Source organism: Leguminivora glycinivorella, chromosome 3 (assembly GCF_023078275.1).
Source record: "Leguminivora glycinivorella isolate SPB_JAAS2020 chromosome 3, LegGlyc_1.1, whole genome shotgun sequence".
Taxonomy (NCBI): domain Eukaryota; kingdom Metazoa; phylum Arthropoda; class Insecta; order Lepidoptera; family Tortricidae; genus Leguminivora; species Leguminivora glycinivorella.
The window spans coordinates 24,399,213-24,424,421 of record NC_062973.1 but is presented as its reverse complement, the minus strand read 5'-3'; the positions used below and the strand labels follow the sequence as shown (position 1 = coordinate 24,424,421).

General features: G+C 39.0%; 1 protein-coding gene across 2 annotated transcripts in view; it reads right to left on the bottom strand.

Annotated features, from left to right (window-relative positions):
• LOC125242591 (protein GDAP2 homolog) overlaps positions 1 to 25,209 on the bottom strand; it is a 131,962-nt gene that overhangs the window by 48,228 nt on the left and 58,525 nt on the right. For both annotated transcript variants that reach the window (XM_048151378.1, XM_048151377.1), the window contains exons 2-7: positions 24,071 to 24,251; positions 21,785 to 21,927; positions 20,055 to 20,187; positions 17,978 to 18,087; positions 16,882 to 17,103; positions 3,660 to 3,816 (exon numbers count right to left, since the gene is read on the bottom strand). In XM_048151378.1, coding sequence (XP_048007335.1) covers positions 3,660 to 3,816; positions 16,882 to 17,103; positions 17,978 to 18,087; positions 20,055 to 20,187; positions 21,785 to 21,927; positions 24,071 to 24,240 — 935 coding nt within the window. In that variant the 5' untranslated portion in view covers positions 24,241 to 24,251. The remainder of the gene's footprint in view (positions 1 to 3,659; positions 3,817 to 16,881; positions 17,104 to 17,977; positions 18,088 to 20,054; positions 20,188 to 21,784; positions 21,928 to 24,070; positions 24,252 to 25,209) is intronic.

Below are 25,209 nucleotides of genomic sequence, written 5' to 3'. Positions count from 1 at the left end.
TCAGCTAGATGGCGCTAATAATAATATTTGACATTTTAAAACATATCAAGCTAAGAATATGGGCCAAATTGTCAAAACTGAGGTTCAAAAGTTTTACTCCTGTGTCAAGAGATGGCAGTCTATGCACTGTGATTACACATTTTTTACTTCGACAGTAACTCTCTATAATACTCGATCCTCTTTGATTAGGATATAATCTTCATTCTGCTGATGAAAACCACGTTCTAATGATATGTCAAAGAGATGATCCAGTATGAAAAGAACATGTTTTGGTAAATTTCTAGTACCATTTTAAGAGTTAGTACAGCTTGGATGTCTCCCAAGCAACAAAGGACAATATAAAGTTAATTCACCCGTTTATATTGCACTTGACTGCTCCGTACATTGACGTCAATTGCATGATTTTCGACAACACATTGATTTATTTTAAATTGGTTGCTTTTATGATCCAATTTATGCCAATTTAGCAATAAGGATGTCTAGACAATATCAAAGTCCAGAATAAATAACTATTTGAGTCGATAACTCTTTTAAATTTGATACCTACCTAATGTTGAATAGTTTAGTTTAGATTTTTTTTGGTTAACTAGCAGACAAGCACGGTCGCGTGATAATCGTCACGCCGTCCTTTATTTCCGCACTATTTGTAAGTGCGATAGGGACGCACCGATGCGATAAGGGACCATCCCCACTCAGGCGACGCATGTCCTGAGACGCGGAACGGACGTCAGTGCCACGCCGCCCGAATGTAGTGCGCCTGGGGGCGCGTCTTACGTCCTTCCTATACAAAATGTACTGAGGAGACGTTTTTTAAATTACATTCGGGCGGCGTGGCACTGACGTCCGTTCCGCGTCTCAGGATATGCGTCGCCTGAGTGGGGATTGTCCCTAAAGTTTATCACATAAGTGTGCTACGCCCGCTGATTAGTAAAGTTTAACAAGTCATACCAAAATAGAAGTAAATTAAATAGATTCCATGTCGTGATAAGAAAAAACATAAAATTGTATTAGAAGATTTTATTCTCCTACTATCTCCATACTATTCATTAATTTTATTCATATGCTTAACTGTTTATTCTTATTTTAAAACAGCATAAATTTAGCGCTAAAAAAAACAAACAACTCTATATATCAAATCGTTCATAACTATGCCACAAAAATATTACGTACGTACGTTACGTAGCTTTGTTCAAAATAGACGAGTGCGCAACCGGGTCGAACACACAAACACAGAATATATATTTATTTGAACTTATTGCACAAAATAAATATTATAGTAAAAAAGACGGACTTAATGCTAAAAAGCATTTAACATTATATTAGGTACAGTCAAGTGTAAAAATATGGGTGCGTACAACTTATCAAAAATATGTCCCATAGCACTTTATGTCGGCGGAATAACGTCTCGGTACATATTTTTGAGCGGATAAAATCGATACGTATTTTTGCACTTGACTGTACATAAAATCCTATTATTTATTCCTACTAAGAAATTACTTTCCGATTTTTTTGACCGACATTAGTTTCAATTAATTAGTTATTTGTTATACAAGGGGGCAAAGTTGTATTTTAACGCCGAGTGTGGAATTGAAAAACGAGCAAGTGAAAGGATTCTATAGTTGAACCACGAGCGAAGCGAGTGGTTCGAGAATAGAATCCTGAACTTGCGAGTTTTTTAACACACGAGAAGTAAAATACATGTGCACCCGAGTGTAACACAAAACTTTTCCCCTCACTATAGCGAGGAAACTACAACGCAAAAAATGCGTTTATCACTGCTTCCAGTAGTTCCTCAGGTGGTAAATCATCTTTATTACTAGATTCACCTACTTTTATTAATTTTATAGCAGTTAATTTGACTTTATTCAAGGTCAAATTACTTTACCCACTAGTGGATACAATGCGTTTTTACCCGCTGGTATTAAAGGACAAAACACGTGTTTCCGAGCTAGTGAGGGGAAAACAATATTATTTCAATAAGAGTTTCGACCGATTCATGGCTATTTTCATTAGACTTATATTGAATCCCTGTCAATATAAAAGTTTAATATTATTTCGGTCTGTATTCTATGCACTGGCCCCATATTTTATAATTCTACTCGCATACTACAATACCTACTACTGTATAACCGACATGGTCCTTCGAGCCGGATTCATCCTCACGTGCGCACGAGTGGATATTCCGGGGAACAAATATTTGCTTTACGCTGAGCGTTTCATGAGAAATCATAATTATTTCTAATTTAGACGCTTTGATCCAAATTAAACTTAAATATTAATAACCGCTAATAATCCGTGATATCATAATCTAGATGAGTTGTTTTTCGTTACTTTGTTTCGTTGCAGGGTTTATGAATAATTTTCGTGAGAATCGTGAATGATATAAAATTTGGGATGGGTCCAGGGAATGCCTTAATTGACATTTCCTGGAGAAGAGTGGTGACATCAAAGTAATAGCAGGCGGAAGCCGGAAATAGTAAAATACTTACATTAGGACAAATATACAATTTTGTAAATATTCTATTGACGTTATTGCGTTAACTCATGATATAAAATAAACCACTGAAATTTGACAAAGGTCTGCTTGACGACGACTCACTGCTTGTGCTCATCTACCTAGCGGCCTATAGGCTACTTGCCTCCTAGTCAAATCAGCTTCTTTTTAAGAACTGTCCAAACGAATTTGAACGACTTGCTAATATGAAATTTATATGAAATCGAACTGAGTGACGTCACGGTCAACTCAGTTACTTTATATATTTCTACCTGACTTATTAAACAGAAATTAGATTTAAAAATAACTTCGTTATAATTATCTGATGCTTTATTTCGTGCACAATTCGTATACAATCTTTTATTTTAACTACAGTCAAGTTCCCTATTGTACCGGGTATACCTATCTTATATAAGGTAGCTTTTTTAAAATGTAAATAGATGGCGTAGTTTTCCGTGGATGGTGGCCATCCTTAAATACTCACTACTTGTGGTCGTCTAGTAAGGCGGCGTGTTAAACCTATCGTATAAAAGCTTGTTTTTTTTCATGCCATACTATTTCGGGAAATTCTCAATAGATGGCATGCTTTTCTCCGACTTGGCCATCCTTATTTTAACTAAGTCCTCTAGCGAAGGGTCACTGCCGCTCGTGGTCATCAAGTCTACGGCGTAAGACGGCGGGGTGTACATATCCTGTATACTACATAGGTTAGCTTATTTCTACTTTTGGAGAATTATAAATATATGGCGTAGAACTAGGTTTCCTCCGACTTTGCCATCCTGACATTGTCTACGTCCTCTCGTGAGCTTAAACAAAAATACCCACTGCTCATCTAGCTGGAAAAGCAAGGCGCTGGGTATACCTATCGTATATGAGCTTGCCTTTTCTAGGCAAATGTAATTCGAGAAAATCTCAATAGATGGCGTGGTTTTCTGGACTAGGCCATTCTGACATCGATTGCGCCCTCGAGGATCTTTAAACAAAGGTACTCACTGTTCGTGGTCATTTAATTTTTGGCGCACGGTGCATTCCTATCGTACATGAACTTGATTGTTCTAGGCAGTTCTGGAAAATCTCAATATATGGCGGATATGGCATGGTTTTCTCCGAGTAGGCCATCCTGCCAGTAACTACGTCCTCTAGTGAAGTTAGAAAAGGTACTCACTGCTCGTGGTCGTCTAGTCTGCGGCGTACGACGGCGGGGCTGGGCGCGAGCAGGCGCTGCGTGTCGGGCGCGGGCGCGCAGGCGCGCGCGAACGCCGCCGCCGCCTCCGCCGCCTCGGCTGCGGCCTCCTCGTCGTATAGCGACGTGTCGTCCGATGCTGCGGAACAATATTTATTGTTATTTTAAGATTGAGGTTTATTAATCCCTAATAAAGTTATCGATGCCAAATAACTTCGACTGTTTCATCGGGACATATACTCTTCACATTTCAATAGCTAAATCAATTTCGATGACATTTAATGGGGGATAAGTTAATTCCCCGCTTAGATTTTTTCTTCAAGCGTGCTCGTGCCACCACCGTTACGAAGTCACGCGATGATTTGTCTTATATGTATATCAGACTTGGGAAAAATGTGCTGGATGTTGTATGTCTCATTTACTTGAACATGGCGGTTAAAGGATTAGGACAGTTAGAGTTCCCTGAAATGGTAATAACTTTTTTATCACATGCACGCCTTTATGCATACAGAATTGAGGAAGTCTTATTACGTACCTGATTATGACAGTAGATTCAATAAGGCTTAACATGAATGTAAAAGTACTACGAAAAAAAAACATTTAATTTTATTTCCGTAATAATAATGCAGGAGATAAAATTGAGCTTAAGTAAATAATCAGTGTCAAAACCTGCAATGCGCCACTGATATGACACAGTATCCTGTGTTTGATTATGATAGGCAGTTGACGTTAAGAACTGTTCAAATATTACCAAACGCGTGTCTTTCTTTCTTATCTGCGAATTCTGCGATTGTGTAAATATTATAAGAGTTTTATTTACAATGGACTAAACGCTGCAGGAGTCTTTCCTTTTCAAAAACAAATAGGAAGATACAAGCTAAAATTAATGTTGATTTACACTATTCCGTCAGGTGACAATTTGCCCCTATTTTTTGTACTACCTTCAAACCACACGCATGTCAAAGGCCGGCAACGCACCTTCAACCCTTTTGGTGTTTCGAGATCGCTTATGAGGTGACCTGTTTGCTCGTTTGCCTCCTATTGCTTAAAAAAAACTACCAAGGGTTCATCTTATATCCGAGTATAGTAATAGTGGTTTTTGGTTGACAATTTTATCAAAACTTGTCCCTATGAATTATATATGGTTGTTTATACAAATAAGTAGCACGTATTTTTATCGAAACCAAAACTCATTGTTCATTAAAATGTCGTGTTGCAGTTGATTGTTTCCAACACAACAGAACTCTGATAAGACATTTCCAAGAATCAAATGCGTAGAACTGACAACAATTCACATCACGTCACTTACGGTCGTACACGAACGCCGGATTCAGCATTGTATCAGTTTCTGAACGCACCCAAAACAAAAGACCGAACACAACTGTCAATGTCACTAAACGTCAAACGCGTCCGATATATGAACAATCGCATTGTTTTGAACCTCTTTTGAAAACTTAGGTATAGAAATTGCGTAGAGCTTTTGTTTGTTATAAAACTTTGAAATATCTTTTAACACAACACACAGGAGCACTGATCTAGACCGTTGTGTACACTACTAAGCCCTAGATTACGGTCTATTGTATGTAAATTGAGAGAAAAAGCATAAAAATGTGATACCGCCGCTTGGTTGGAAAAAACTGCTTGTTTAAAAAAATATTGTGCTAACATTATCTTGGGCAACGTGGTATAAAGTCATGTTCACAGTGACACATTTATTAATTTCTTTGGAAAAAAATGTGTGGTTTGCCTTTGACTACTAAATATAAATAGACGAATCATTATTTAATGTGTTTTTGTACAATAAAGAGTTACTACTACTACTACTACTACTAAATAGACGAATCATTATTTAAGTATGACGTTTTCATCTATTATTACTAAAACATGGTTTGTTAAATATACCTGGAAAGTCATTCCGAAAACAACAATCATAACTTACGTAATTAATATGACGTTGATTTCTAATTAACAATTGTAAAAGAATATCTGAATTTGAAAAAGACAAATCAAAAGATACAGTCATTAACATGTGCTCACTCAGTTCTCACAAACTACCAACGAAAACAGTGAATGTATTCATTTAACATATAATATTTATATACTAACATTTAGTAAAAAATATGCCAACCTACCTCTATAAATTTTATATTACCTAGTGACTTATTTAATTTTTTACAAATAGTTTCTTATGCTCACTCAATCCTCACACTTTTGAAAAGCCGAATTTTGATGAAAAACATAAGATTTAGATCGCTATTATATGTGTATAGTTTAGTAAAAGTGAAATGGGAATTTGTAAAATACAAATCGAACCACTAACGTGTCAGGTTTTTTTATAATAAATTTTTGTAAGTGCTCACTCAGTCCACACGTTTTGAGAAAGTTAAAAATGTAAATATCTTACGATTTGTAGCACCACAGACACTCGAAAGTACTTCAACATTTAGTAAAAATTTTTACTAAATATCCACCATCTAATATTTTATATTCGTTGTCTGCTTTTAAAGATATTCAGACATAACTTTTCTCATACAATTGTATCAAGTAGGGTGACCACACTATGTCGGCTCCTGATTTTTCCCGCCTACCCATTGTCATATTGAGATTGGGGAGTTTTGTTCAATTTAGATAATCATCTCCTCCTAGCCGTTTTCGGCTACGGCGACTGCGTTTTACAGTTGAGAGCGTCGTTGGTGTGCTCTCAGGTGGCTGACGTAGCCAATTTTTGCTACGAATGTGCGGCCACACTCGCGGCAGGTCAGCACCCCTCCGACATAATTGTAAGTAATAGCCACAGGTGGTCTGGCTTTTAGCTCATCGCGCTTAGCGTCGAGTTCTGTGCGCCGTCTAGCTTCAAACTGACGCACCTTAAACTAATACCATATTAATTCTCCATCCGCAAACTGTTTTTAGGTTATGTTCTTGGCTTAGTGATGATGTGTATTGTGTAATTTTTATCGACGTCAGGATAGTAACCATATCGACATTCATGCATTAAAAAGGACATGAATGATAATTGGTAAGAAACAAAGAATATAATACTTCACTAGTAAGAAACCAGAACCTGGTAATCTAATCGCGCTAACAGATGAGCGTACTGGATTTGTAAGTGGGAGCGAGAAATAGTTATTCTTTTCTCGCTCCCACTTACAAATCCGGTTAACTATTATCAAAATTGAACGAAACTCGTCCCCAATCTCAATATGACAATGGGAAGGCGGGGAAAATCAGGAGCCGACATAGTGTGGTCACCCTACTTGATACATTTGTATGAGAAAAGTTATGTCTAAATATTTTTAAAAACAGACAACGAATATAAAATATTAGATGGTGGATATTTAGTAAAAATTTTTACTAAATGTTGAAGTACTTTCGAGTGTCTGTGGTGCTACAAATCTTAAGATATTTACATTTTTAACTTTCTCAAAACGTGTGGACTGAGTGAGCACTTACAAAAATTTATTATAAAAAAACCTGACACGTTAGTGGTTCGATTTGTATTTTACAAATTCCCATTTCACTTTTACTAAACTATACACATATAATAGCGGTCCAAATCTTATGTTTTTCATCAAAATTCGGCTTTTCAAAAGTGTGAGGATTGAGTGAGCATAAGAAACTATTTGTAAAAAATTAAATACGTCACTAGGTAATCTAAAATTTATAGAGGTAGGTTGGCATATTTTTTACTAAATGTTAGTATATAAATATTATATGTTAAATGGGATGTATATCTAGATTCCTAAAGTTTTTTCTTCGATTTTTAGATCGCCTAATATTTTTTGGCATAATGATCATTTGGCCTAATTTAAATGTCCTAATATTGTTTCGCCTAACGCCGTTAAAACCCACTTTTTTAGAAGCGATTCGGATTTGTGTGAGGTCACGGTTCTAACCTAACCTAAACCTACCTTTCTAACAGCGAATCGGTTCTGGGTAATGTCATTTTTGGGGCAAAATTTAAATCATGCCAAATGATCGTTAGGCCAAAAGAGCGTTAGGCATTTCATAATTCGGCCAAGTGAGTTAGGCCAAGTGATTTTCGAACAAACGTCATTAGGAATGTAGAGGTAGTCCCGTTAAATGAATACATTCACTGTTTTCGTCGGTAGTTTGTGAGAACTGAGTGAGCACATGTTAATGACTGTATCTTTGGATTTATCTTTTTACAAATTCAGAGATTCGTTTTACAATTGTCACCCATTGTATGAGCCATGTTGCTTGATTCAAATAAATAAATGAAATTGTTTTAAAACTTTTAATAAATGATCAGCATATTTTTTTAAACAGATAAACTTCTGAAATGAATATGCGTACACAATACAAATAATGGTCCTGTTGTTTTAACCCAAATAACACTAAGCACATATCTCTGATATGGGGATTGACTATTGTTTTAAATGCAAAAAGTCACTTTTGACAGGCGGCATACGAAGGGTTGAATGTGTGTACAAAATTCTTTAAGTTGTCGTATAGTATATCGTACCCAAAATTAAACAAGTTATTATGTATGCTTCTTTATGTTCACAGCGCTCCGTTTGCAAGATAAAAATATGTCATTGGAAAAATTATGGCGTGTTTTTGTTTGTCTTTTTCCCCAAGCGGATAGTCTTGGTATTGGCGAGGATTTCACTATATTGCAATCTACATTCATTAAGGGTCAGTTGCATCAACGATAGTTAACAGACACATTAACGTCACGCAGTAGAAGTCTATAGAAATTCCTATAAAAAATACGAACGCTAAATCGGTAACAGACGGTTTGGTGCAACCGACCCTAAAAGCACAGTATAATAAAGAGTACTATCGTACAGTATGGCCACTCCCGCTCCCGCTCTCGGTTACCTCACAGTTACCGCCTGTCAAAAACGCAAACAGTCGACCTGTCATATTTCACTCATACAAGCATAGTACGCGTTCACACACACGAGCTTATACTGTGTGCTAGGAACGCGCTTCTTTCATATATTTGATCGCCAGTCAAAGTCAAAGTCAATAGTTTATTGCAAGAACATAGTGAGATTACATAAGATGATAACATTGAATAGCAGTTCTTATGTTCTACCAAGCAAGGCATGCAATATTTAACAATTATTTACAAGTATGTACAATATAATGTCAATATAATCCGAGTGTCCGAGGTGTGCTAAAAGCTAGTACGCACTAGGCGGCTAGCCCGGTACGGTTGCGGCAGGCCGCATAGTGCGTGCCGCGGATGCACTTTACAGCTTCCCGGGACCCCGCACACAAAGCGGTGAGAGGACACCGTGGGATTTAGTGGGTAGGGGGGACTCTTTACAGCCTCGAGCCCCAAATAACCGACCGGGTCGCCCACCACCTCAGACCCGGCGGTATGCGTAAACGCATTCCCCACGTAAAAAAAAAAAAAGGCCGCATAGTGCGTACAGTGTTTGCAGCTCCGGTTTCATACAATCCTACCTGCTGTGCGGCTAGTCGCTTAGTGCGTACCTGGCCTTAGAGGCTGCTGGCTTTTCGCTTAATAAAATATCACTAGGTACAACCAATCTGAATCCTAGGCCACTGTAGAACTTTTTCACAGTAAAAGTCAAACTGACTTCTACAGCAAATAAAGCACGGTGTCAATACGACAGGGTTCTAGAGTGGCCTAGGATTCTAATTGGTTGACTGTACTTTATTCTGAAATAACACTACTACGAAATACCTAACGTTAAATACATACATGAACTCATCCCAAAAACGTTACGCAGATCAACTTTTAAGTTCTAGTGCTACATTTAGCACCGAAACGGTAACATTTTGAGGTTTTGGATTGAAACATAAGATATTATATTATAACATAACCAAACACATAAGATTGTTTTTACGAATGTTTTTTTTTTATTATTAGCTGCAAAAGTGCATTGAGAAATTATGAATGAATTCATTGATAAATTCGCCATCCACTTTTGCAGGTGATAGTAGATATTATAAATTTATTGGGCTTACTCTTGGCCACAGACTAGCCTAGAGGCCAACGATGGAGTGAGCTCGCCCAGAAGATGCCTGTTCACCTTTGATTTGACGGTTTCTACAGAGCTGGAAGTCGTTCTGATTATATTCCATACTTGGTGTTAAATGCGTGTGATCATATGTACTTTCAATATAATAACTTAATTTTGCGTAAACGGCCTCTTAAGTTTTGGGGAAGGTTATTTATAAACTTCTTTAAATTATAATTTATCCTTATTTGTGTTCGTTTGGGAGAACTTGAGGGAAGAGATAGTATGTAACATAACAAAATAAGGGAAATTAAGAAATAAACACAGGAAAAGGGAGTGTACAAATTTCTAATGGGTTGGCAACGCGCATGTGACTCTCGTAACTGACGGTGACCGCTTTCCATCAGACGGACCGTATGTTTGTTTGCCACCGACGTAGTATTAAAAAACAAATAAAAAAAAAAAAAAAGATAGCCTAGAAGATCCGAAATTATTATTGATTTATTGCGAAGTCGGAAATATTAGCACGTGTTATACTCGTAGTGTCTTATACAGTACATAATTAGTATTACAAGATATAGGGCCCATTAAATAACAGGTATGTAAAGTGCTAATTACCGCACCAGTGCGCAAAGTAAAACGCTACTGTAAGTTTGCACTGTTATCACTACAAACTACAATCGTTTATTGTGACATTCGATGGATGAGGCGTATTTTGAGAAGTGGGTTTTATATAAGAGCAGGCATTAAGTAAGAGAGTAATAGGTAAACACACAGTCTCAGCTCGTGCAGGTGAACGCGTACCATGTACCATGCTTGTATGAGTGAAATATGACAGCTCGACTATTCGCGTTTTTGACAGGCGGTAACTGAGAGGAGGTGGGCGGCACTTTCAGCGGGGAGCGGGAGTGGCCATATTGTACGATAGTACTCTTTATTATACTGTGACACGAGTGATTCCATAAGGGTTTCAATTTTTCGTTTTGAGGCACGGAACCCTAATAACCGAATAGAGAGGATTAGGTCAGATTGTTTAAAGGTAAAATATATGCTTCAAAGGTCCATAGAACGCACAGTAAATCATTACAATGAGTATTGTCATAGTTTCTAAGAAATGATAAACGTTATGACTAAGTACGGATTCATTCGGTATCTAAATAAAATGTTATGATTATTATCTACTTCAGATATCAATGCTGACCCTTTAGCACAACTTGGCTTGTCGCGCGCGAGTCCATACATCAAGCGCGACTTCAAGTATGGACTTGCGCGCGACAAGGCAAGTTGTATTAGAGGGACTGGTTTGAATATGAATCAGCGAACTTCTTGTCAATTAATACGTAGGTATTGATTGCTTTGGGTCGGTTCGGTTGCACCAAACCGTCTGCCAACTTGTTGTATGGGAATTACCGTAGACTTTGCTGCATGACGTTGACGAGTCTGTTAACTGTGGTTGATGCAACTGGCCCTTAGCCCAAGTCAAGCTAAGATCAAGGATCCAAATAGAGATTGAGATCCAAAATAATAAAAGCCCCTTCACATGCGATAAAGTAGGCAAGAGTTTCGTCAATAGATAGGAAAGCTTTGCCGAGGAAAACTCGGGAACTGTGTCGGCTGAGGGCCGTCCACACTGACCGTTTGCTGTGCGAGGAAACTGCATCGCGAGTATCGCGACGCTGCTCGCTCTGTCTGGACCCGGCAAGTATTTTTTTAATTATTGGAAACAAGTAAAGAATATTATTATCTCACCTGATGGAAAATCCAATGTTTACCCAAAAAATGTCTAGTCACTCTTGATTTTAAAAGATCCTAATTATACTTGTTACTATATACCATAACCTATAAATATACATTAGTTCAAAGAGGTTAATCAACATTCTGAAGTCTCAAAACAGCTTTGTCATGTGAACTCACTCCTAGCAAATCTATCCTCAGTCAACTATAGACTTCATCTTTCTTGAATACTTGACTATTAAGAGTATGGAATTTAAGATCAGATTGTCTGCACAAATAACAGGTTTTCGATTTGCCCGGGTGCTTTGTGGAAAGTTGTTGTAAGTAGTAGTAGTTTTGTTAGTTTTAGTTAAGCCTTGAGTAGCATATTTCGAGATTTGTGCCATAGTTTTTTTTTTCCTTTCTTTAATATCATACCTACTTCACAATAGCTATGTGCGAATTTGCGCGTACATTTTATATATTGTCCATTCAAATTCTATCTGTGAATACCTGTAATTGGCTTTGTGTTATTATTTAAATTAGCATAATGTTATTTATAGCTGTTGGTGTTCCGAAAATAAATAAATAAAAAATAAATAAATAAAATAAAAGAGTAGACAAAATGTCGGAATTACGATATACCGAAAACAACGAAGTAACAGACGGAGAAAGACGTCATGCTACCGGGCGCTTATTTTACCACGGTGACAATAGGCTAGTTTCCTACTGACCGTCAGCTTCTTTGCCGTCAAATCAGCTTCTTTTTATGAACTGTCAAAACGATATGCTAATATGGAATGGAATTACTATGAAATACTGAGGAGTGACGTCAAGGTCAATTCATTTACTTTATAATCTTTCTTTTTAGCTTATTAAATACAAATTATGTTTAAAAATAACTACTGTCCATATTTTTCTTCTAATTACGTGGTGCTTTATTTCGTGCACTGCATAAAATATTTTATTTGAAGTATAGGAAACTAGCCTATTGCCATTTGAAAGTGACAATTCGCTATCTAATTAACTAATCATTAATTAATTACTTTTCCACTTATTGTATTCGTCAAGAGGTGGGCGCGGTTGTTTTGTCTGGACTGTATGCCCCTCATGCTTGTCTTAGTCATCGGCCACATACTCTGCTATATTCAAATCCTTTCAAGAAATCCGAGGACTCCGAAAAAAAGTTAAAAAAAAAAAGGTTTTCGTTCATATAAGAAGTTTTCATAAAACTTATCGTGGATCAAAAACCCAAAATAGTTTCAAGGATTAAAACAAATGAAGTGCCGTAAAACTAACCGCACTATAGTCCAGTACAATACTGCAGGTATGGTCCACAAGTTCGAGTTCGAGTTAAGTTCGAGTATTTTCATTAATTTATATGATTAGTCAGCCTTAGACCTACAAAAAATATAGTAAAAGGTACACCTGAACGATATATTTACCGTTAATTTTGGTAATTAAGAGCTTTGGACTATAGTGGGGTGGTTTTACGGTACCACAAAAATCTAAATAAAGAACACCTACCAGTCGGTCTAGCTTTCAACTCCATATGAACAGGCACATTCACAATATCCGCCATTTTCAATTGAAACTCCTTTTTTTTGTTCAAACAAACAGTAAAACGCGAGCGTAAGCCGTGTATCGATCGTACTAAATGCGTCAATACGAGATAACTTAACGATTTATTGTTATCTGGCGAAGATAAGATAATGACTATTGAGGTGAACTAGTGACACCTCACTTTCATAATGTTTGTAAATATGAGGTACAGATGTAGCGGGAAATGTTTTTCATTCGTATTTTCACGGAAACTCACGAATGAGTCATGCTATACATTCAGTCTCAGTATAAGAATTACTAACGTTGACCGAAATAACACGACAAATACGAATGTTTCCGATGAAATACGATGGAAACCGATTGTGCACATGTGTATAGGAAGCAGATGAAAATATTATGGAGAAAAATAATCAAAATTTAAAAAAATGCTGGTGACAGTCTCAAGATACGAGATGTTGTGTATGGCACCTTTTCCTAGCTGTACTTTGTATAAATCTAAAATAGTACATTACGATACAAGTGCGTAAAAAAGAAAGTTCGAAACGAGTGGCGATAAATAAAAACACGACCGAAGGGAGTGTTTTAAATCGACACGAGTTACGAATTTCCTTTTCGCACGTGTATCGTACGACGTTTTTCAGTACAGATGAGCCTCCGAAGTTTCGACCTGGCATATAATGAACCACTTCTCGCACTAGTGCGTAAAAAAAACACCATCTGTACTGAAAACGTTGTTTAACCCTCCATTTTCGTTGGTGCAAGTGGCCCTAACACATTAGGGCCACTTGCACCAACGAAAATGGAGGGTTAACAAGAGGGTTAACCCACCACTTAATATGGAATTTGACAGATGACAGCCCACTAACCCTGAGTTATGTGGACCTTAATCGTTTTAAATGTATTAAAATATTGAAGCGGACAAAGTGCCAACAAGATGTAGGTACGTATATAGACGACTTTATTGCTTACACGTTAAAGTTGTGGATACATATTTATAGCACTTTGCATATATATTTTTTTTTTTTTTTTTATATTATGAATGGGCTTACTCTTGACCACAGACTAGCTAAAGGCAAATGGCAAACGTGGCCTACGATGAGTGAGCTCGCCCAGAAGATGCCTGTTCACTCTTGATTTGAAGGTTGCCGGGTTATATGAGCTCGGAAATATAGCCGCCGGCAAGGAATTCCACTCCTTGGCAGTGCCCATAAGAAAATAAGAAGCAAAGTTACGTTTGTTGCCACCGGGCTGGGTGGCGCTAGATGCGGCAGGCTGGGCTGACAGCTGATGTGGTCGCGTTCAATGTAATGTATGTAGTTGACACAGAACTTAATTTAGATAGAAGAAACAAATTCATATATTTGTATAGGGGCCGAGCGTGTCAAATTTTGTACTGAAGTTGATTCTTGCCTGTAATTTTAAATATGTCTCAGGCTCTTGATTGTTCATAATTTTTGTGTTGTTGCAATTGAATATCACGTAACGAGGCATTTTTTATGTTTTGGTTGACTTCAACTTACAAAAATTGACGCCCGAAAGCTGCAAGCTGCGAGTAAAGACGGACAACTCAGTGGATTTCACTGAGTTAATTTGACACGCTAAGTAGATACGTTTGCTTGATCTATGGTATATATGACATCTGTGGTAGTTGATAATGTTTTATTAAAATTTGTGTTCTGTTATGTTTTCCTTTTTTTCCCGTTTTTTGTGATTTATGTGTATTCTTGGTTTTTTTGTGTATTCTTGTGTATTTATGTGTATTCTTGGTTTTTTTATGTAAATAGTTTTATTTTTTCTGTCTCTTTTCTTCATTTTCTTTTTCTTTGTTGTGTGTTTGTTATCTGTCGTGGCATCACCGAATGGGCCCTACGGAAGACCAGCGCTGGCTTCCAGCTAGCATTATGCTGAGTTGGGTCCATTTCGTGATGCGCACTTACTTAATGTTCTGTTCTCTGTTTTTTGTCCTATTCTTGTGTGTACATGTACGTACGTGTTTGTGAGCGTCATGAATAAATGTCTTTTATCTTTATCTTTATCTTATCTTTATCAAAGCGTTTCGTACGAATTCGCGGAATATCTACCAAGAAAGGATGGAAACCGGCCATGCGTCTAAGAGTCCGATGGTAGAATGGGGACGGTGGAATAAGCTCGTGTAGCTCTTGAGCACACTCCCCGAAGTGCATTCATATATTTAATACCTTGACTGTACTTAAAATAAATAAAGTTTAACACAGAAAACAATCTTTCATACAGAGTAATAAGATAATGACAACGCAATACAGGTACAATCAATATTTGATTAATCACACATGATGTTATAAGTATGATAGCGATTAAAATGAGGACAAAGTAATCAATTAAATCTGGAATAATCTCAGTGCTCGTTAGTACTAATGAGTAATTTATTTGTTGTATTGATTAAATTAGACTGGTGTCACGAACATTATAGTTAGGAAATTTTTGCGGCGGTCAAATATGTGACTATTCGCTTCATACTTTACTGAACTGTCATCTCACATCAGAATAACAGTGCCCTCCTGACAATAATCATATATTTCTGGTCAGGTTTTGCAATTTGGACGATATTGTTTCTAGCTCAGGCTTTCTCGGGTCTCTCTTTCGTCTATGTGATAACAGTAATGCTAACTTAACCACAAAATGAAACTTTTGAAAAAACCCCTGATATAGTGGACCGATTTTTATGAAACATGGCTAAGAACACACCTGACTAACTCAGCTTTCAAACAAAAAAAAACTAAATCGAAATCGGTTCATCCGTTCAGGAGCTCCGATGCCACAGACAGACACACACACAGAAGAACAGACAGACAGGTCAAACTTATAACACCCCGTCGTTTTTGCGTCGGGGTTAAAAATAGGGTGCGTGATTCACCTTAAAGCGCATCAAATAGTAAAATAGTTGTTTTCTGAATCAATGATCTTTCTAGAGCTGAGAATTACCAGTTGGGGGGACTTGTTCTGCTAGAGGTAGTATTAATAACTCACCGCTGTCCTCGTTGTGTTCATGCGGGTTGTGTATGATCCGTATCCTACGCTCGTTATTCCCCGGCTTAGGGCCAGTTGCATCAACCACATTTGACAGACACATCATCGTCACGCAGCAGACGTCTATGGAACTTCCCATACTTATAACGCTTTAACGGTGACAGACGGTTTGGTGCAACCGACCCTTAGTCAGCCTCACGGCTCAGCCACAACATTGGTCTAAGCGCGACAGCGGTGAGCGGCGGCCATACATTGGAGCGAGACACAGCGATGTGACTTTTCATTCGCACGTATGGCAGCCGCTCACCGCCGACGCGCTTAGACCAATGTCGCGGCCGGGCCGTCAGCTAGCCGCGTTACCTTCACGAGCATTGCACGGTAGTAGAGCGGCGCGAGCGCAGCTAAGAGCGACAGCTCGACCAACACGCTCAGAATACCAGGGGCCCATTTCCTGAAGCTACAACTGCTACAAGTTATAATTTACAAGTGGTACTCAATGTCTAATATGACAAGTTGGAAAAAGACTTCCTTTGTAACTTGTCACTTTCAGTACCATGACTACCGCGAGAGTATGTCGCCGTGAGATAGATCACAAGTCTTCTTCTAATCGTATTAATGACATAAGGACGGGTAGTCTATCTCGCGGCGACATAATCTCGCGGCAATCATGTGCTAACCCTGCAGTTTTGAGAAATGGGCCCCAGCTAAGGGGTCTCGTTTTACTCGAGGTAGTAAATATAACTCACCGCTTCATTACGTTCATGCGGGTCGAGTATGATCCGTATCTTACGCTCGTTATTTGCCGGCTCTGACGGTCTCAGTTTAGCCGCGTCAGCCTCACTAGCGCTGCGCGGAAAGTATTTAGAGCGGCGAGAGCGCAGCTAGGAGAGACAGCTCGACAAACACGCTAAGGTTACCAGCCGGGGGGACTTCTCCTCGAGGTAATATTAAATATAACTCACCGCTGTCCTCGTTGTGTTCATGCGGGTTGTGTATGATCCGTATCCTGCGCTCGTTGTTGGCCGGCTCCGATAGTCTCAGCCTGGCGGCGTCGGCCTCGCGAGCGCTGCGCGGGAAGTACAGCGGCGCCAGCGCGGCCAGCAGCGACAGGTCGGGGCCGCACGCGCAGGCTAAGATCACGAGCTGAGGGGACTTGTTCTGCTCGAGGTAGCGACGGATTGTACCTGGAACGTTTTAAGAGGTTACAACTAAATTAAATATTATAGCCTCCTAAGGCCCAGCCGTACGAATGAAAAATCCAGAATATGCCACTGAAATATGAACCTTTAGTCCAGGGAATAGAAATTTAACGAAACAAAACAAATGTGACTCTGTTCCGATTGAATATTATTTAAATTTCATCGAACTGAATAAGTACTATAGGTAGGACCTTGGCCCTTAGGACGTTAAGACATTCTTACGCATCCCTTCAACTATCTCCAGTTAAAAAATCACGTCAATTCGTCGTTCCGTTTTGCCGTGAAAAGCGGAGAAACAGACACACTTTCCCATTTATACTATCAGTACATTATAGATACAAATACTTATCATAGAAACATCCACGATTGAGAAACAAATATCTGTGCTCATAACACAAATAAATGCCCTTACCGGGATTCGAACCCAGAACCGCGGCTTAGCAGGCAGGATCACTACCCGCTAGGCCAGACCGGTCATCAACAAAAACGACAAAAGACGTACGTAATGACGAAACTGATATTACTTAGTTAGCTTCGCTGTCAATTCAACTACTGATAAGATTAAAATTTTAGGGTGGTACACAATTTATGATGGCGGTATGCATGCATCATATTTAGGGTCGGTTTCACCAAACCGCCTGTCACCGTTAAAGCGTTCGTTAAATTTTATTGTATGGGAAGTTCCATAGTCGTCTGCTGCGTGACGATGATGTGTCTGTCAAATGTACCTAGTTGATGCAACTGGTCCTGAAAGTTTCAGTAAAGAGCTAACCTCAAAATTAAAATAAGTACCCACGGTACAATGTTTGTTTGTTCCTTTCAAATAAGAAACTTCGTAATAATATAAATTGATACTTACGTAGTGCAGTATGTGCAGCCAAGTCCGGAGGGAAGTTCCTTCTGGGCGTATCAATGACGCACAACGCTAGCGTACGCGCGTGAAGCTCGCCCGCACAGTACAGCACGTTCCTGTAAAACGTAAATCAGTGGGTAATTAATCCAGAACTAAACTAAGCTAGTTTCAAATGTTGCTAACTTCAACTCAGTTGAATTAGGTAAACGTTACTATGCGATACTAAGCATAAAGTAAATCCCAATACCTAATCAAAATCATTATAAGAGTATGTCACTTGTGTATAAACGAGTATGTCAGCACAAGTTTCTAAAGTGTAAACTAGATGTCGCTAGTAGTACCACATTGAAGACGAGCTATGATTCAGATTCAGATTCAGATTTATTTATTTCTCAAAATCCATACATATTTTTAATTAGAAACTAACAAAAACATGCACACATAAAGAGATCGTCAAGGCAGGTACACTAGGTTCGCATTAAAAGCTAACAATCTTACAAGTAGGTATATAACCATTTTTTTTTTTAGTTAGGTTCACATTTACTAAGAATTATAACTTACTAATATAGACATTTAATATACATATATAATTTACTAATACTTAATTGGAAGTCACGAACATGGCTAGGCACATTAATAGGTATTATTTAGGTATTCTTTTATGCTATAAAGTGTCTTGTCAAGTAGTAGCTGTTTTACTTTGCGACGGAAAGTGTTGAAGTTGGTCTCAGTTTTTATTACTTTTGGCAGTTTGTTGTAAAGTTTTTGCCCTATAATTTTAGGACACTTTTTAGCAATTTGTAATCTGCATTTGCTTTGTCTTAAGTCGTCGGGATATCTCGTTGGTCGTTTACTTACATCACCAATACGATCAAATTCATTTGGATTATTCCTTACATACATTATAATTTCTAGGATATATGTCGATACAGATGTCAATATTTCTAACTTTTTATAAAGTTCTCTGCAGCTAGCATCGTACTTTGCGTTTGCTAATATTCGAATTGCTCGTTTTTGCATTTTTAATACACGTTCAAATTCCGTTGCGTTTCCCCACAGTATAATCCCATAAGACAAAATTGAATGTATGTATGAAAAGTATGCTTCCTTTAGGTGGTGATTTGATATGAGGGGTTTCAATTGTTTGAGTATATATATGCCTTTTGCTAGTTTTCCACATACTGAGTTTATATGATTTTTCCATGATAATGTTGGATCCAGGTTGAAACCAAGTAGTTTCACATCCTGTACTGTGTCAATAGTTGTGCCATTTGATAAAGGTACGATTATTTTCTTAGCGTCTCTTAGTCTAGTGTCAAATTTCATAATATTTGTCTTTTCAGGGTTAAGTTTAAGTCCATTAATTCTAAACCACCACTCTAATTTCTGTAGAACTATGCTTACTTTATTAGTTAACTTATCATCACATTCATCATTTACAATAATTGTCGTGTCGTCAGCATATAATATAATTTCTCCGTCAATGTCAAGTTTATCAATGTCATTTAAAAATATGGAAAATAGGGTGTTTCCCAAAGATGATCCTTGTGGCACGCCAATTGCTGTCAGCCGTGATTGTGACCTATAGTGCTTGCCATTTACTTTTATTTCTACAGTTTGTTCTCTCTCTGACAGGAACGATTCTAGTAAATGAGCACCGTGATCCGTAATGCCATATATTTTTAGTTTTTCTACAAGTAGAGAATGATTTACAGAGTCAAAGGCTTTTGACAGGTCTAAAAAGATTCCTACAACTTTTTGTTTATTTTCTAAACATCGTATTACGCTTTCAATATGCGCTAGGAGTGGGCGCTAATATGAGAACACGCGCGCTGCGAGGTACCTACTGGCTGTAGGAAGGGCTGCAGACGGGGAGAATGTGTCCACATCTCATGTGGCTAGAAGCCCGGAGTCACCAGAACATTCTGGAACATTGTCCTTACTTGTAACAGTTGTGGAGAGTGGTCTCGGCCGCCGTGTGGTACTGCTGGTTGTAGGACGGGCTGACGGTGTGCAGGTTGTGTCGCTTGCAGGTTGAAGCCTGTCACTACCTCACCAGAACATTCTAGAATATTCTCCTTACTTGTAACAGTTGTGGAGAGTGGTCTCGGCCGCCGTGTGGTACTGCTGGCTGTAGGACGGGCTAACGGTGTGCAGGATGTGTCGACATCGCAGGTTGAATCCCGGTGTCACCACTACTTCACCAGTACGGCATTCTGGAACACATAAAAAGTTCATTAGATCAACGCCTCCAATTGCTCAATAGAAGACCCCTAATTGAGTAAATGAATAATCTAGTCCAATACATAGTCGCAAATTTTAAAAACATCAGCCTAAATCACACCGCAATCATTTTATTGAGTTGCTCAACTAGTTTTTACAATAATAACTTGAAGTTGCAAGGATCTGGCATTTAACAGAACTTGTTTGTTAAATTATGCTACGATCCCTCAGACCAGTATTATCAACCTCGCGATACAGGGGAGACGCGTACAAGACGTTCTATAACCAACTTGAAACAAATTTTCAAGCAATGGATTTTGTGAATAAAGTAGTTATTGTGACCGGAAGCAGCTCAGGTATTGGAGCGGAGACTGCAATACACTTTGCAAAGCAATCTGCTAAAGTAGCTCTAATCGATAGAAACGAAGACAGGCTCAACAATGTTGCCAAGCAATGTCAACAAGCTAATGGAATTGAACCACTAGTCTTCCAAGCTGATGTAACTAATGATGCAGATATTAATTTTTTTTTTTTTTTTTTAACTGCAGAAACAAAAATCCAAGACGGAATAGAGGTTTTCGACAAAATTTTCAATACGAATCTTCGAAGCGTATACTTGCTGACAAGTCTCGCTGTACCCCATTTGATAAAAACCAAAGGCAACATTATTAATATCTCAAGCATTGCCGCTACGAAATGCATACCTAAGCAGTTAGTTTACTGTACTTCTAAAGCAGGTTTGGATATGTTTACTAAATGTCTGGCTAAGGAACTGGGGCCTGATAAGGTCAGAGTGAATGCTATAAGCCCAGGACCTGTTAAAACTGGTATTTTTGCTGCAGCCGGGATGGATTCCACAGCAGCCATTGAGAGTAGAGAAAAATCAAGTCCTTTAGGAAAAGTTGCTGTCAGCAAGGATATTGCTGATATGGTTTTGTACGTCGCAAGTGAGAAGGCGAACAGCATTACAGGCAGCATCTTTGTGGTTGATAATGGAAGGTTGTTAGAGTGAGAAAATGTGACATAACTTAGTCTTAACTGTGCGAATTTGACCCCAATTTCAATAAATATGAACATCTACATCAAATATATACGAATATAAACATCTACATTCTGACACTGTTTAATTAAGATTTTTCTTTCTACGTTTCCCAGTCTTGACCGGTTGCTACCATTTTAACTCAGTCTCAATGTCGTCGATATTTTTCCCGCCCAGAGTGTGGGACTCAATTGACATAATTAGACTCAAGTTTTACTAAGGCTTATTATTGTTGATGCCACCTCATGCTTGTAATGTCTTGTCTGTATCTTTGGCCGAAAAATAAGAAATGAGATCTGTTGCCGACAATATTGCCTAAATGCGGAAATGGAGATGGAGATTCTCACCAGCGCCAGTATCGCGTGGCGGCCTCGAGGGCCCGCAAACGCCCCGTACACACCTGGAGACGGAGCGTTGAGAACGAGCTGAGGGAATATGGACTTGGAACAGTGGCTCAAGATAGAAAGGCGTGACAGGATCTTGTGGAGGCCCTATGCACCTATGGGGTGCCTTAGGACATACAACAACAACAACAACAAGTAGATTCTCACCATGTCCTCTCGTCACGATCTCTTCCTTCAGTTCGGCGCCGCATGCTGACATGATCCGTTCGCTGACCGCGTTGCATTCTGCCAACGTTTCGTCAGTTGTGTTTGTGATCGCATCGACTTCCAGACTTGTGATGTCACCTTGCCTGAAAAGTGATAAGCTTGCGGTTATTAAAAGAAAAACATGCATTTCGGCGGCAGGGAAAATGGTAGATGCAGGACTTGTACTAATTGTTTAAGTAATATAGTACATTACATCAGAGGCCGGGAAAATGAGGTTTTCCGGCCAAGTGGGTGAGGCCGGTTTTCACGCCGAGGCATGTATAGTGCTTTTCTCAAATATACAATGAAATAAAAAAAAATGCTCTAAAGGAAGGAAGGAAGGAGGATTTTATAAAAAAAGTTACTTTGCAGGCCTAGGCCTAAAAAACCGGCCAAGTGCGAGTCGGACTCGCGCACCGAGGGTTCCGTACAAACCTTATGAGGAAATGGGTAGTAAGGTTAAAATTATTAAAAAAAAATATATTATGTGATGTAACTAAAAATTTATGGTTTTCGTAATTTTTCCTTTATCTATGCTATAAGACGTTGCTTCGTACCAAATTTCAAGATTCTGAGTTCACGGGAAGCACCCTGTAGGTTTTGATTCCCTTGCAAGTGTCGAAAATTTGCGGCATAAACGGCTGTATCTTTTGATTGCGTTGGCTAAGAAGTTTGATTTTTTCACAGCTTCAAGGGACAGTAGACCTGAGTAATTGATATAAATTTCAGCTTCATACCTCCACGCGTTCCTGAGAAAAAGGGTCTTGACAGACGGACGGACGGACAGACGGACAACAAAGTGATCCTATAAGGGTTCCGTTTTTTCCTTTTGAGGTACGGAACCCTAAAAATAATATGAAATCCCTTTACAGTCCTCTCGAGTTGTTACGCCCAAAAAGCGATACTTCCCAGCCCATTTTAAGGAACGTAAAGACAATATTTCATTGCATGTTTGAGAAAAAATCTAATTAGCACCATCACTCGTACAATTGACGTTAAAAACGCACTTTAGCACCTTCGTCAGGCTAAAACTAAAATATAAGCATCTATGACGTCAGTAGCTACAGGTAAGTGATTCCCAAGTTAAGCTGCTGAAGAGAAGTACATTTTCACAAATTAGTCCAATATATTTTTATGGTATATTGTCCGCCATTTAATGCACAAAAGGAAAAGGTTTGACGTCAGAACGAGCGTCACAGACTTGGCTATTGGTAGGTATCGATAAAACTAATGAGTTCAGTGACGTTAGACAGGATTGTGTATTATAAGATTTACGGTTTGCACGTTTTAGAGTTGTCCATCTAATTAAGATTTCCATCTACGGAAATGTATGTATACCTACGACAATACAGCCTTAGAATACAAGTCGTGTTAAGTTAGCATGGTAGGACTTGACCCTATCTATAGTTTTGGTCTATGAAATTTGGTGTAAGGAGCTGACATCCAGGTCAGAAAAAATGAACACAATTCTAGGGACTGACAAGGAAAGCTGTGATTATCAGGTCGGATAGGATCAAAAATGTCTTGTGTCAAGTCTATGTTCTGTCAGAGACGATGAGCCAACAAAGAATCCCAAGTATGTATAGCTATAATAATATGCAATAATAAAGCGACTCACTTTAAGGCGAACCGCTGGCTAATCTGCTCTTGCTCATGCCTGCATGGAGTAGGTCCTATTCAGTAGCAGGCGTAAAGGAAAGAAGACTGGCGAATGGTGTTGTCTTAGTCGAAGGTCAAGTCTCATGTTGTCACTGAGCATTGACTCACCTCTCTCATCTCACACTCTTCTCTATATTCCTGTATGGTTCAGAATGCTGAACTCTGAAGGTGAGTACTTCGAGCAGAATCGACGCATTTGAGATGTGGTGTTGGCGCAAAATGTTGGCTATTCCATGGACGGCGCGCCGCATCAATGCGTCGATCCTGGCGGAACTCAAAATTCACTGCCGCTTGTCTGTCATTTGCCTCCAGCGAACCCTGTACTACTTTGGTCACATGGCCTGACAAGAGGCGGAAAACCTTGACAAACGCATTATGGTTGGCATGGTGGATGGAGGACGGGGGAGTGGCCATCCACCAACCCGCTGGGTGGACATCCTCAAGAAGGCCTGCCAGAGACACACAGGCGCCTATTATTAGGACTGCAGAAGACCGTGATCAATCGAGAGCTTTGGTCCGCAAAATAACGGCCTCATGTGGTCGCAACCCTCAGCCATGAGGAACCGCGGAAGAAGAAGATTGACTCACCATATAGCGAACCGTTGGTTGATCTGCTCGTCGAACGGGTAGAGCGGTTGCGCGCACTGCGGGGCCGCGAGCGTCGAGTAGTCGGTGGCGGGAGGTGCGGGCGCGTCGCCCCACCGCGGCACGCTGGCGCCGCGCACTCCCGCGCCGCGCGCGCTCGCGGGCGCACGCATTACGAGAGGCTCTAGAAAATGGAGACGAGGACGTTATTTGGTGGCGACTTAAATTTAGTACAATCGTGTATTATATTTAAATCGTTTTAGTAACACTTAAGTATCAAATGGTCTTAAGGACATAAATGTACATCCCTACTCTTTAGAACTATATTGATACGAATAAGTAACCAAAACGAGACCGATTCGTAATTGACTGTTTGTGTTCGTTAATAAAATGAATAACAAAAGCAACAAAATATCTATTTATAAAAAAGTACTTCAATATATATTAAATTTAGTATTGAAACTTTGATTTAAAAGCTTGCATACTAAACAAAAGTTTTATAAGCACTCAATCATCAAACTGGCACAGCTGATCAAAAGATACAATTATAATTATCGAGGCGAACTCTATAAACTGCAGTCACGCCATCCCCTCATTAACGTGGTTCCGTCAAAGGGCTATAGGCACTGGCCGCACCAAAAGCGAGTAAGCTATACTCTGTCAACCAAGTCTGTCAGTAAATAAGAACAAAGAAAACGATATGCATCCTTTTCTTTAGGGTGCTAGAGAAAAGGATACCTATAGTTTTCTTAGTTCTTATTTACTGAAAGACTTGTTTGACAGAATATATGAGCTATATCGGCGACAGAAACGAACAAGAGATAATCGCTCTCGTGTAAATAAAAGAAACGTGATGACTGCGCGAGCGAGTTATAGTTCGTCGCTGAGATATGAACTACAAATAGCTCTTCCTCTCTTTTAGTTACACGGGAGCGACTATCTTTTGTTCGTTTCCATCACCGATAGCTTACATCTTTTCGTGGGACCAGTGCCAAAGCTAGGGATCACGAAGATACCTAATACTTTACATGCAAGGTCTGGTAATAAAGAAGCTAGGTTTAGACGATGGCGGGTTATTTCTAGACCGATCGATGAAGTCTACGAAAAGTTACGTAAGAGCAGATAGTAACATTAACGTTGTC